Consider the following 14,623-nt stretch of genomic DNA (forward strand, 5'->3'; position numbering starts at 1 on the left):
GTGGGGAGACGGAGAGGGAGCGCACAGATAGAACGAGATCCTCATCTACCCTCACCGACACTCCGCAAGCGCTTGACTTGGGCCCCTGTCGGACGGTACGTGCTGCTGGACTCAGTCTACCACAGTCTATCAGCCGGTCAGCGAACCGTCATGCTTACCTGGAGCTCACATCTGGACACGGGTCACCCTTTCGTGGGAGCATAGATCGCCTTCACAAGGCGGAGGCCCCGGAGTACGTTCCACCTTTTTTTTCGACTTCTTGGAACACGTCTCAAACGAGGCGCCTTTCGGGTGGACAAATATTGGTGGGATCACATTCGGAGTCCGCAAACGCTTGAGGTCGAATCTGCGGGTACGACGACTAATGTGGCGGGATAACCCATGAGCGAGGAGACGATGCAAAACTCTCGATGGAAAGTTTTCCGGAAGCCAGAGTGAAATTGCGACCAGAACTGGTAGTCCATCCGACTGCTCCCGTGGAGCCTTCCTCGCTCAAGAAACGAAGGGCATTGCGGGAGGAACCATATTCACCAGAACTTTTTTTTGCATCAGGACTGGATTCACAACCGGACCGGACCGAGGAATGGTGGATTCGGCATACACGGAATCTGGCAAGTGGAATCCGAATACGGGGGAATACTGAGATCTCCCCGGTATTCCGAGAAGTTCGTTGCGTGATTCAGCCTCTGTCTACCGAGACTTTGTTGACTAGCTTGTTTCTCCCCATCGCTCCAAATTGGCATGTCCGGCAGATCAGGGATACGTTCCAGTCACGGAATTGCGAAGCGATCCCGCGCGCCTGACGTTCGAGAAGATTGAGTGACACGATGGGAGGAAGCGCTATCGCCTATCGGCACGGTGTTGGGGAAATCAGCGACTTACCGACGTGACCTCACTGCACGCGAAAAAAATTTCCCGCTGTCGTCTGCATCGTCGTACGCGAGGACTTCAGCGCACGCTCACGATGGATGCGTCTAGATCCTGCTCTCTCAAGGAGATTTTCCAGTTTCCTCTTCCAGTTGGGATAATCAGACTCGAGAATTGTTGCATTATTGGTCGTGCCATACTCCTATGCAGCCAGCGCAGCTCCCGAGACTCGATTCTGATCGCTCGATCACCCGCATTGAGTGGAGGCAATGAGCTGGATGATGAAAATTGTGATATCATTGTCGAATCTGTTCTCCAGTGTGAGGGAATGTGTCTCGATCAAAAACTTCTCAGTGGATGAACCAATCGATGTCTTCGGAGCCCGAGCCGTTGGCCAGCCGCTCCCGTTATTCATAGAACTGAATAAACCACTCTAGCTGTCCCCTGCGGGTGGTCCTGATTAGCAAACCGAGCCCCGAAGACACTTCCGCATGTGTCCCTCGGTCGATACGCTATCGTTTTGAAGAACGACGAGCGATGTTCCATTCGGACATCTGTTCCCGCTATTTGCGAGAGGGCCTTAGATATCACGAGTTCCCGCTGTATCAGTCCAGTTTGACTGAATCGGAGAGTGTTTCATGAATTTCGAAAGTGAAGTGGGCTGCAGAGCACTCATCTCCAGAACAGATTGTGAGGTCACAGGCCACGCGCAAACGTGACCGGCGAGGGCTTTACGAAGCTTTGCGATGAGCTTCCGGGTCCTCCAGACCTGCCGGATTCGAGTCGAGCTTTTGAGCGGACAGAGTTGCTCGTCATGGAATGTCGTGTCCTGCGATGGATTCTGAGTCAAAAGGTTGATTGACAGCTGCATCGATGCTGGCCGTCGACTTGTGATTGCCAGTAATCGACCTTGATTGTCCTGGTGTTGATTTGATTCGCATGACTGCGATATTGGATTGGTGCTCGAGCATCGAGAAAGGCTACGCCTCTCACGGTACTGTAGGACGAATTACCCTCTAGGCTCTAACACCAGAAATGAATCCCCCATGTCGTTCTTCGAACTATCCAAAAAAGGATGGTTAGTACCAAGCAAGTTTCTCTGGGCGTATTGGTTTTCGCCGGGTCTGTGTTGGTGGTTTTCGGTGTACTGTTCGGTCTCTACAAGGCTTTGGCAGGTGCCAGAGGCCGACCTGTGTCATCCGCTCTTCTCCACGCGACCAGGTAAGTGGAGGCGAAGATTTGAGTGAGTCGATGCCATGTCATGTGAGCCGTGGATTGATTAGAATTTTTCTTCCCGGAGCGCGGGGGGATAGGGGCGAAATAGGGTTTTGGGGGTTAGGGGTCTGAAATATTGGAGCGTCCTCTACTCTAACATTACTAGACAGAGATTCTGTAGAGGAAAATTGAGCTCTCCAGGATACACTCCCGCAGGGGAGGAGGATGCACTTGGAAACTTCGAGAGAATGAATCCCTTCCGACTTATTTTTTTTACCATAATTATCGCCCACCGAGATCATTCTTCCCCTTACACATGTGTATTTTGCTCGAAATGAAAGTCGGGTCTGAAGTAAACCCTACCGAAGTTGAGTTGCGTTCACCTTTTTGCCAGACTGGGATACGACCCGTGCGTGGAGATACCCTTAGAGAAAACGACGTGCTACACATTGGTGATACTCAGTCACACGAATAACGAAGGCTTGCGAGACCTGCTAGCATTCATTTACGCCAACGAAACCGTCAAAAGAGACTTTTGCTTCGAGCCCATGGTGGTGGTATTCAACGGAAACGACAATAATTTCATCACGAGCCGCATCGAGAATGAATTCGGACAGCCGACGGTCGTGTTCGAGAAAGTGAGCGCGGGCTTCCTAGCTTTGCTGCGGAAGCGAGATCATCCCTACGTATTCGTACTGGATTCGTTCGCGCCGCATCCGAGACAACTGCGTCAGGTACCTACTTCATTCGAGATTGTTGCAGTCTCCAGATGTCCATGCCGTATTTCTCCCGATTCTTTTCGGTTGCTTAGGATCCCGCATGAGAAATAAGTCAAGTTGGATACTTCTCGCGCAGATAGTCAGTGATCAAGGCCAGACGTGGAACTGTACCCTGCGTTACTGCTCAGTCTTCGAACGGCTCTTCTCGCCGACTGCTTGTGGCAGCACTTGCTCCATGTCGCTCAGCCCAGCACTAACAGGTGAGCGATTCGCACCCTTCGAGAGCCGCACCCGACCAGCACAAATAAAAATATGTGAACCCTGAACCTGAACGCACGCGATCATCAACGATCAGCGAAGACTGGCACGAATCCCGGGGAAATTAGGCGCTCGAGGAGGTCGAATCTAAAAGTCTCCGTAGAGAAATGCTCTGGAGTAATCAGTGACTTTTTGTCGCTCACCACCCGACCAGAGCATTTCGGAATTTGTGTCAGCCGAGTCCAACGGCCTGTCGTTGGTTTATGTGCGAAGAGCGAGCAAATCCGAAACTAGGCCACCGAGCTCGGGGCGGAAGCAAACGGATGGGCCCTAGGCGCCAGCCTTTGCCTGAAAGTAAGGCCGCGGTCATCCTCTACACAGAATGAGCTCGATGGCGAGTCCCGCCCCGATGGTATCATCGCGCTTGACCTACTCGACAACCATGGAATCCTATAAATGGGGATTAATAAATAATCGACCATAAGGTCGAGTGTCGAAAGCACTCCCTGAGTCGCGCGGGAACCTTGCACCGCTATAAGAAGTCGCCAGCGTCGCTCTTTTGGCGGAGCAGGTCCAGCGGCGCGGCCCTCTCAGTTAGTCGATTTTTCTGCGGGAGCAAAAGCGAGGCATTCCGTCAAGAAGCTCCGTTTATCTTCACCGACGGGCAAATACCCGATGGTACACTCTCTACCCGAGAAAGTTTTCATAAGCGATCGCACTGGGTTATATTCGAGGCACGGCACGGCTAAGCAGTCAATAAAGCTCAACTGAGAACGGACTTCGGAGAGCAAAGTCGAGGGCTAAAATATTCTGCCTTAAACTGCATGAAACTTCTGCTCGGGGAAGCAGAATTTGAATCAACCCGACCGGTGATCTTCGCAATGATGACCCCGCCCCTGCACCTCAGAAAGGAAGCGGTGCTATAGTCCCCAAGCTCTCCTAAAGAGGGATGCGTTGGAGAACCCCGGCGGCGCGGCGTCGGCCCCAAAGGATCTACATGTTCTCTCCCCACAGAGATAGCGATCCTCTCTTAAAGCATGTTCATTCTCGACAGGATGCGCGGTCTCATCAATGGTTTTCGACAGGAGGGCAGAGTTTTTCGAACGGTGGTCTTTCGCCCAGGACGTCCAGGTACGCCCGGATTCCCTCCAGCGTCGCTACATTCAACCAAATTTAGAATAACATATGGGCCGCCGATTCAACAAAAGTGGAAAAAGCACGTATTGATCCCGCGCATGCTCCCTCTTGCAGACCTCACTCTTCACCGCGCTCCCAGAGGGATCCTCTGTTTATGAAGTCCACAAGGAACGTTCTAACAGCATATCGGTCCAACGAATGGTCAGGCATCACCGTCTGTATTACCGACCGAGCTCTGGTACTGGGTGAGGCTGTGAATCAGACACCTACGAGCGATCCGGAAGCTCTTCTGAAACACTTTGGAGCGGAAAATCCTAGATGCAGCCGAAGGACACGATTCCACGAGAAGACCGGAACGATGGTGATTCGAAGCTCGTGCAGGAATCCTCTCTGAGTCTCCGTGAAAAGCCGCTCGATGACGCTGCCTCCCCTCGCTTTTCCCAACATTAAACTTCTTTTACCCTTCCCCTATCAACTGTCTAGCCAAAATAATTAGGATCCGCCCCCGAAGAGATCCGCTGTGTGCAAGGAAGCCCAGATCACGAATATGCAGCTCATTCACATAGTTTATCATCGCTTGGACCACCCTGATTACCTGGGCCAGGGTTTATGCTGCATTTCCTAAATCTGATTCTCCGTTTCCTCCCCCTTTGAGAGGTTTGCGCTGCTGATGTGACTCTCCTGAATAACTTTCCGACCCAGATATAGACTGATTCCCCCTGGATGAGGGGAATCCGGGCCTGATTCTCGTGTACAATTGTACAGCTCTCCTACTCGTGCTCAGCCGATCTCAACGCGGGAAAGTCGCCAATGAGAGGGGTCCCTAAGGATGAGATCCCTGAGAGGACCCTAAGGATGAGATCAAGAGGTCTCTATCATGACTTATATCACGATCCGTGGTCAGATGAATCCATCTAAGATGATAAACATTCTAGAGGCGAAATAAAGTACTTATGTAGCCACTCTGATCTCTTTCCTCTCAATTTTCCCATCGGAGCGCTTCCCGACACCTGTAAATGCAAAAAGGGCAGGAACTCTCATCGGAATTCACAGGCTGGATCAGATCGGAATCGAATCACATGCTTAGTTGCTTTTTTTCGAGCCCTCGACGACTCTCACTCAGCGATGGATTGTAATGGAGGAATGATTTCGAATAATGGCGGAGAAGAAGGGGCAGAGGTGGAGATGAAATCCGTGGAAAATACATTCTCTGTCTACCGATTAGTATTACAATACCCTCAGGCCCGCCGCGCTGGCATTTTTGGGCGCCGTGTCTCGAATGATGACTCGCAAAGCCTATCTTTTGCTAGGCGCCAAAAAACGCCGAATAATCAAGGACTCGCTGACGGTCTCCTGGGAATTCAGTGTCTCGAAGGAAAGGGTCACCTGTGATTCTCTCATGCGAGCTAAGGAATTTCGCTCCCGGTAGACGGCTACGCGCTACAGACTTAGAAGTCGAAGGAACAACAATCCATGTGGGATTCATCAAAGTCTCCTTCTGGGGATATCGATTGCTCTTCGAGGCGTCGGGAGCTCATGACTTGATTGTTAGTCACCTTATCACAAAGCGAGGCTGCGCCGTAATGTATGGAATCCGCGAGCTCCTCGAAATCGCTCCACGCCGCGCCGCAAGATTAGTCAGTACTCCCGAACGCGGATCGTGACGTGGGCTCGTCTAATGAGGGGATTGTAATCGTATATTATGGACTACTTGATTGAAGCAACATACTTAGCGCCTCGGTCCGACTCGTTTTGGAGACGTCTCGAGCCGTCCGCTTCATCCGGCTCCGTAGTAATCGACAGATTTCCTGATCGGAATTCCGCGGAATGCTGGCGCTCCTCTCAAGCGTATCTGTGTCAGGATCCGAGCGATCATTGCCAAGTTTCACAGGTCACCCAATGGTCAAAGCGTCTCGGCATCGACTAATAAGATCGAACTGGCGAGCGCTAGACCAGTGACTCCTAGAGCGGACTCCCTGGAACCCCGAGGTTCCAGCCGGTATCCACGCTGGATTTTCTGTTTCGTTAGCTCCATTACTCAATTTAGGTTCCGAAATTATACTCAATGACTAGACATTCCCTCATTTTCCCTTAATAACCTCTCTGTGCAGGTGACCCAGGTGTTGTGCTGGCTCCCTAAAAATTTCCATCGGGCGCGAAATCGTTCAAGGAGTTTGAATATAACATTTAAATATTGGAGAGCTATAGGGCTCCACGGGGGTCCCTCGCATGGCGGGAGAGCTGAGAAGGGCTCTACAACGAAGAAAAAGTTGATCTAGACGATTGAGACGACATGGGAATCTGACGAACTGCTGCCGGTTCCGTAGCTCGACTTCACTTTTGGCTTCGGTCGGAGGAACGGGTCCAAATAGCTAAGGTCGAGCGGCCCGTCAACGAGTTCGGGGCCGATCAGCCGAGCTTCATACAACGTCTTAGCCAGAGATCCGGATCGAAATCAGTTTTGCGGACAATTACAGAGATTATCCGGGAGCAGAGTAGCTCCATTTGATGTGGTACGCCCTTCAGCATCGATTTCGGCATTGTGATCCGACAAGGAGGAGCAGATGAATATAAATCCTCCTCGTCTCGATACTCATGGGCTTGGATCGCGTTGCTGTTTTCGTTTCTGTCATCTCGTGTATACGCTCATTTACGAAGCCCATATTTTATTCATCTGTTGACCTCATCAGTGTCGTGCATATGTACCGACCGGAGGTGTGGCCTTTCCAAGGGGGGGATGAGCGCTCGGACTCGATGAGCGGCATGAGTAACGTCCTCCTTATCCGCATTTGACGGGCGCCTGATGCGAGCAGCCGCCTCGGAGCTTCCAGGCTTAGAGGTGAGTGGTTCTATTCCTGTTTCCGAAAGGGAGCATCGTTTCATCCTATACTCGCATCGCTGCAATAATCTCACTGATTTCGCCGAGCTCTCGGCGGAGCGCTGAGATCACCCGATACGACCCGATCCGGCGCGTCGTAGGGGACGGAGGAGATTCACGTCGAAGGTTTCATTGCAAAAAAAGTATCTGGCCCCGTCGATTGGCCTTCCGAACAATAAACAATCGAATTCGGCCGTAAGGGTACGAGGCCAGAAAGAAGCGGACCCTGTAAACAATAATTTTGTCGGCGGAGCCGTCCAACACTGATCGGGCTGAATCACTTCATGGGCCCTGGTGTTCGTGTAGGAATACGCTCACGCCTAGGATCTCCTCCTTCTCAAACGTCATTCCGACGCTGTAACATCGAAGGTCCAGCCGCTTTCGGCGCCGTGTGTGTCATGCCATCGACTCTGCAGAGCTGTTCTTGCGTGCGAGACTCAGTGGCTTACGACTATCGCCTCAGCTCCCAAGTTCGAGATTTAGATGTGGATCCATGTCCAGGCCAGACTCCAGGGATCTCCGTTGAAATCTGTGCTGACAACTGACAACTGGTAGAGAAAAACTCACTGTCCGTCACAACCGTGTTCTGAACTCCAGTGGTGAGAGAACCGCCAGTGCGCTGTGGCTGGAGTGGATGCGGAAGGCTCTCCGATCTCATTAGGCACGTCGAGGGAACTCACCGGGCAGCAACCATGGACGACGCTGCACCCCCACGTTCGATGACTGCCCACGTATTGGACTTCCTCTTCGAGTATCAGACCCTCAAGATAGTGAATATTGGGAATAAAAAAATTGGATTACTCAACAGATGCATTCAAGGAATTATTGTGGCATACATCATTGGGTGAGTAGAGAAATCAGAACTGCAGTGATTCATCACGAATATGAAATGAAATCAGTGGGATTCTCAGTCCAACATGTGCTGCCCTTTCTATTGTGTGACTCTCGGACAGTCAAAAAGAACGAAAATTCTGTTGTCAATGTCGAAGCGCCGAGATTGATCCGTCATAAGACTACAGCGCGCGTGACACGGGTTAAACATGTTGTTGGAGTTCAACGGTATACTGATAGACCTGATCTCTTTTATTTCTGCTCTGTGCGTTGCCATTACGATTCGGACGAGCATGGAATATCGTGTCATGAGCCTCTCGATGATTCCAGATACGTTATCGTGTACAGCAAGGGTTACCAACACTTCAGTCCCTACAATTCGGCTACCACCTCGAAGGTATTCGGAGAATCGTCCAAAGATCCCTCGTCAGATTAAAGAGAACCACGGAGGATCTGACGCAGAACCCATCGATAGCAGAATAATCTCAAGGATTACCTACAAAGAAATTTCCAGGTTAAAGGCGTCATTTCAACGAAAAATCTCACTGACGACGACTTCGTCGAAAACTTCAGAAACAAAGACGATTATAGGAGAATTTGGGATGTCTCTGAAATCGTGATACCGCCCAGCGTGAGTGAACTGGCTACCTCATGGAATTTTTTGATGATGATTTGCATACCTCGCGACGATCTTGTCCCGGGATATTGAGGTTGAGTTTTAACGAACTGACACCGAATCATTTTATGGGGGCCGTTTCTCAGGAGGCAGATGCTTTCTTCTTGACAACGAATCTCATCATGACCAGACAAGGCCGCGACGTGTGCTTCGAAGATCCATCTACACCGAACGTCCAGTGCAGAGGACCGTCCGACTGTCAGAAGGGGCGCGTGGACCTTCTGGGAAACGGTGTGCAGGTTAGCTTGAAGGGCCCCGAGTCGCCAAAATAGTGAGCTAGCAATCCGTCATTCCTATGCTAGAAGCAATGGAACTTCCCAACGTAAATGTCTCAATGGGATCCTGAGAAATGTAACCGTCGCTTTTTCCCCGAAAAATATCCCGTTCATCTGTCTGCAGACCGGGAAATGCGTGAATACGACAGAGCCTTTCAAACTTGAGTCTGTCTGCGAAATCGACGGTTGGTGTCCACCGGAGTACGACAGAGGTCCGCTGTGAGTGACTCATCCGTTTCCGCTCCACGATCATCGAAATCGGAGGAGTCACATTCAAAAGACAGAGAAGGAGGCGGGTAGATCAATATTCCTCACGTACTTTTGATCTTCCTCAGGAAAGACAATAAACCGCTATTTGCCAAGGTCGAGGATTTTACTGTGCTCCTGAAGAACTATGTGGAGTTCTCTCTGTTCAACTTGACTCGGTCGGTAAGACACCTCGTGACGGAATTGTCTGATCAATGAGTCCGAATTCGAAACCATTGCGCGATTGATTCGGTCATTTCAGACGGAACATACGGGATTCTGACACTTCGAAATATTTGACATCCTGCAATTATGACCCCGTGAAGGACCCTGCATGTCCTGTCTTCCGGATCGGAGACATCTTGAAGTTCTGTGGGATCGACATGTCCCAGATCGGTAGCAAAGTAAGCGAATGCGCAATCATTCGGCTCCCTCCAGATGATTTGACCCGGTGACATCAAGAGATGATATCCCGACAAGCTATAGGAATTGAATTTTCTTCTCCCCGAAACGAAGGGCGGTGTCATAAGGATCACTATCAATTGGGATTGTAATCTGGACTTCAGTCTTGACTACTGCACGCCGACCTACCACTTCATGAGAATCGATGATCCTTTTGCAAAAGTTGCAAAAGGCTGGAACTTCCGTTACGCGACGGCACAAGGCGACAACAATCGGACCCAGTTCAAGGTAAATTATGCTGCAGTGCCTCTGTGGGCGATTTGCCTTCATCTCGCTCCTCCGTCCATCTCTAGATGTCACTGTTCTAGTGGCGATGAGCGCTGGATCTTGCCGGGCAGACACTATTGTTCCAGGCGCTGGAGAGGGAGATTAGTTGGGAAATTATGTTGTCAGCGAGTTGGGAATCTCCAAGGAGCAATTCGATTGCGGTGATGACAATCATTTCTATTTCTTCCCTCTAGGCCTACGGGATAACTTTCCGAATTTCAACGCTCGCTCGCGGAGGAAAGTTTTACATGGTCAACCTCGCCGTGAACATTGGCTCGGGTCTGGGGCTCCTGGCTTTGGTGAGTTGAAATTAGAGGATGTATACCGCGATGACGTCAAGTACCGAACTAGCCGAAAATCCTCGGTATCAGCGCCTCGGATGTCGATCTATCATTCTCCTTCTCCATCTAGGCTACCTTCGTGTGCGACTTGGTCGTTCTGAATTGTATGAAAAAGAAGGAACTGTACAAGAGGAACAAGTTCCGCTTCGTCGATCCCCTCGAAGACCCTGAAGCCTTGGATGATTCTTCGCTGGATTACGGAAGGTAGATACAAATGGAGGCTTACGCTGCCACTTGTGAGAGATCCTTATGGTGTAAAGTCGCATGATTTTGGATTTTCGTCCCCAGAATACAATAATCCGAAGGACTTTTGGCTTGAGCACCGATAACCCCACCATCCAGCTGCACGACATCCACGCTTTTGCTCTTTATCGGCATTCGCTCATGACTTCTCGTATCCTTCCCACATTGCTCTTATCACGATGAATCATTCCCAATATCGCTTGAAATCTGACATTCTTCGATGGTTTCAACTTACCAGTCTTCTCTAAGAGAGCATACAATCTTGCCATATTCCCGCTCAATTTTCGTCCGAACTAATTTGGAATATCCCCAAGACGACCCAATCGAATCAAACGGAAGAAGGAAGCCAAGACCCAAGTAGCGGAGAGCAATGCGGAAGCGTCCAAAAAGGATATCTCCCTTGAAACAATCCGGGAAATGTGACGGCGAGCCCTGGGCGAATATTCATCTGATCAAGTACTTGAGGGCACAGTCAGTGAGCCGAGATCACGATCTCGATCTTGCGCTGGCGGATGCCTGCAGAGTGCGCAAGTGTGGTAGATCGCAAAGCTCCAGAAGGCCGAATTCTCTAACTGAATATGTACTCCGAGTGCGGAAGGTCATGCTCGTCTCTCAGAATGGGCGCCTTGGACCTTAGCGAGTTTCGAGCCGAAATGATGTAGAGTAGAGGGATAGTTTCAACAGTCGAACTCGTCTGAGCACGGTCATCAACTTGAGCGGACTTGAGTCACAGATTCTCGCGAATGAATCTCTTCAGGGAGGTCGCAACCTCAGTAGATCATTTAGGTTCTCAGGAGTCACTCCGACGTCTTTCAAGAGAGGATTACCGAAAAATACACCAAGCTCATAACAGTACTCACTCGCAAGACGCGAATAGCAAGCTTTGCTCGTTCGAAGAAGATTCACCATGTTAGAAACCGCTTGGATCGTTCAATCTCATCAATAAACACTCATCTTCCGAATGCCGTCATTCTGAGTTTTTCTTCGATGATGATCCGTACCAGGATCCTCGCGGAGCTCGAACCATCCATGAGCCCGCCCGGAGGCTCGGACATGTGCATGGATATAGGGGAACGCTTTCGATCACCGATCACAGTCTAGGATGGCTTCAGTCGGTCGGATGCCGTTAAGGGAAGAATTCGGCATTCGGCGTCTTCGGGCGATGAGTCTCCAGGACACACCCGTGGAATTGAAGAGCAGTGAACCAATTCTCCAGGAGAATTGTGAATTCTAACCTATGGGCTTGGGTCTCGGACAGAGTTTCCTGCAAGCTCGACCGAAATAATCCTCGTATGATTCGTGTCTCATCTGTGCGTCAACAGGAGCTACCTTCCACGGCTTGGGGACGTCGAGGAGCCCTCTCCCACGAATAATGCCAAGAGCTGAAACACTATCTCGATGATCTGGTAAGGTGATATTTATTCACATCAAGAAATAAGTTGTCGGGTCTATACGACGACAAGGTATGGTCGACAAGGCAGGATTACACGCGGTCATCCATCGGCGCAGATCTTTCCATGATTCCTCCACAACGGGCAAAGTCAAACTTAGCGCGGCTTAGAGTCATCGAACTCATCTCTCATAACAAGCTACGACCTGACATTGAAGTCGCGAAATTCGACTTCCGCTAGAGGAAATCTCGCGCTATCGCCCAGGAAGATTCTGTTTAAGCGCTCGAATTGGGGTCCGACTTCTGAGTAGCAGGAATGCTTCTGATCTATAGGGTATGATATTCATCTGATTAAGGAGGCGTAATCTGAAAGCTGGCTGAGCTCCACGTTAGGGGATTTTTCTGATAAGGGGAATCTATCTTACGGGGAGTTCACTTCATACCGAAAACGGCCTCCAGGCCGAGAGCACCGTCGTAAGCATTGCCGGCCCTGTATGGATTCCTGTCGAATAAGGTGGATATAGCCTGTGCAATCATCTTATCTCAATGCCCCCACTCTCTCGCATGGGAGAGAGCGCGCGTTCCCCATTTAAGATTCTTCTCGCTCTCCCCTGACGGGACTCAATGATTCCAAGCCTCGGAGGTCGTGATCTCATATCATCGGTTCGAGCTCTCCACAGATAGAGTCTCCTCCCTTGGGAGATATGAATATGTTCCTGAAGGGACGCGTCGGGACCCGATGCGCGAGATCGGCATCCCGGAACGATCATGATGACGAACATGAGGAATTCCTGGAGCGAAACCCTTATTTCCGTATACCGTGGGCGGTTATTGAATTGCCCATAGTTCGATGATAACGCTGTGGTAACCGAAGCGCACCCGCCACGAATCAATCACGGATTCGCTGCTGGGAAACCGACTCCTTGATGGCTTGCATGACGATAGATCTTTTATTCTAACAACCGCCCCGTTATGTAGCGCTGAGAGAAGGCATCTAGTCCTGTCTCGTTGGGCGGGTGATCAAGTGAGCAAAGTTTTCGGAAATGAGCAACCATCCGGCCTGACAGGGAGGTAAGTCTGCCCACCGCACCGCTCGACCACCTCGACAAATAGTTGAGAAGAAGAGTGGCGTCGAATTATTGAGACGTACGATATTCCCGGCCCTGAGATTCGGGCTAGCCGCTTCACAAGGTAAGTGCCCGCATTCTATTCACGAGATTCGAAATATTCATTCTATCGCTTGATTGATTTCATTCATTCAGCTTCTCACACAGATGGTCCGGAATCTACAGGCCGTTGGCCGCTTTGATTTCGATCGATAGATAGGCTATCTCACACTCGATATCCGGGAACGGATCGTAGTGATCGTACAGAACCCCTCCCTCCGGATTGAACAACAGGAGGGCTAGGGCGATTCGCCATCTCGCGAGGAGACAGCGGGCTGGCAGCAGAACAGTGTCCGGAGAAATTCGATGACGCAAAATAAACAAGTTTTAATGGAGCTGCCGATTCGATGGTTCCGAAAGCTTTTCACGGGTCAGTAAATTGTAAACTGTATTCAGATGCCTCGAGGAGCAATGATTCTGCGTGAGCATCAAAGGCCCGAGCACATGCTGTGTCGAGAAAACGGACCCTCCGAAATGATCTACTTGGTCCATCTCATAGGTCCGCCCAGGCATGCTAGAGGATACCGCTGGAAGAACGGAGTCAAAACCGGAGAGTTCCACGTCCAAAGCGCGGAAGCTTCCGCCAATATAGACTGGTGAGTTGTATATTATTCGGGGGCGCTGATCTTCCTGACATAACATGGCAGGTCGAGATAATCTCACCGATGGCAGACGCTGTGTTTGGAAAGGGAACCGAAGTGAGAGCCGCTGCAGAGAGATCTTTTGAAGACAGCCCTGTTTTCAGGCCACGAGGAGAGCGATCGCAGACACGCGCCCTCAATAGGTCCGTTTGTTGGGCTAGTCGAGTCTGGCCAGAAATACGCGTTTGATCACGTTCTGTTTGATCAGGGAGATTCTTCTCCTACTGAGAATTGTTGAACCCCGTCGGAGCGCCCACTGAACCAACTGCAATCGCAGCAGGTGAGTTTGCCTGCGCGACCCGAGACTCTGACTTCTCGAGTCATAGCCCGAGCTTCTCAAAGCGTATCCGTGGACATCTGCGCTGATGATTGTGAACTCCATGATGATTATCGCAAGCCGTCATTTCTTTATTTATGTAACTAGTAATTAGGCTTCCGATCTTCTGCAAAGTACAGTCCAGTCGCGATTTCTTTCGAGCGGAAAGTCTCACAAGGTACAATATGAGTTGGAGCAGCAATGTCGCTCGGCGGAGCAGGGTATCACAAAGACGAAAAAACGTGGGGAAATCCAGACAACCGAAAAAATTACACTACAATTTTACATTTCCTATAGTGTAGATTCGGGGTATTCCGTGGGTACGATGCGTTCACATGAGATGCGAACAGAATATATCCGGATGCGGCACCCACGCAGCCATGAAACGCCAATCGAATCTTATCTACCGTGGTCGGAGACACGCCGATCACCATCTGAAGTCTTGGGAAATGTTCCCAGAACTCTTCCGGATGCTCGGAAGCTGGTTCCGGAACGAGCGACGGCACAGCTCCTTCCCTGCCTCCTACGAGCTTGAGTGCTCACTGAGCCTGGATCTAGCTGAGGGAAGGCGCTCATGAAGTGATGCCTCCCGATTGAAATCTTCGACCCAGAGTGACCAAAATAGTTGATCGATGATCGTTTATGTTTATATTAGGACTGAACTCTTCCAACGTTCATTTGAAGTGCTCTTCGAT

General features: G+C 50.4%; 2 protein-coding genes across 2 annotated transcripts; both read left to right on the top strand.

Moving 5' to 3' along the window:
* Nucleotides 1-1,942: 1,942 nt before the first annotated feature.
* LOC114828298 (uncharacterized) lies at nt 1,943-4,445 on the top strand. Its single transcript, XM_029111878.1, has 5 exons — nt 1,943-2,088; nt 2,477-2,816; nt 2,938-3,061; nt 4,114-4,190; nt 4,311-4,445. The coding sequence occupies exons 1-5, from the start codon at nt 1,943-1,945 to the stop codon at nt 4,443-4,445; spliced, it is 822 nt and encodes a 273-aa protein (XP_028967711.1).
* Nucleotides 4,446-7,519: 3,074 nt separating this feature from the next.
* Nucleotides 7,520-10,676, top strand: LOC100907811 (P2X purinoceptor 4). Its single transcript, XM_003744897.2, has 11 exons — nt 7,520-7,918; nt 8,236-8,302; nt 8,420-8,536; nt 8,668-8,820; nt 8,981-9,075; nt 9,192-9,281; nt 9,365-9,506; nt 9,619-9,792; nt 10,026-10,130; nt 10,243-10,376; nt 10,461-10,676. The coding sequence occupies exons 1-11, from the start codon at nt 7,767-7,769 to the stop codon at nt 10,468-10,470; spliced, it is 1,239 nt and encodes a 412-aa protein (XP_003744945.1). The 5' UTR covers nt 7,520-7,766; the 3' UTR covers nt 10,471-10,676.
* The last annotated feature ends 3,947 nt before the right edge of the window (nt 10,677-14,623 follow it).

This window comes from Galendromus occidentalis, unplaced genomic scaffold (genome assembly GCF_000255335.2).
Source record: "Galendromus occidentalis unplaced genomic scaffold, Mocc_1.1 scf7180000077475, whole genome shotgun sequence".
Taxonomy (NCBI): domain Eukaryota; kingdom Metazoa; phylum Arthropoda; class Arachnida; order Mesostigmata; family Phytoseiidae; genus Galendromus; species Galendromus occidentalis.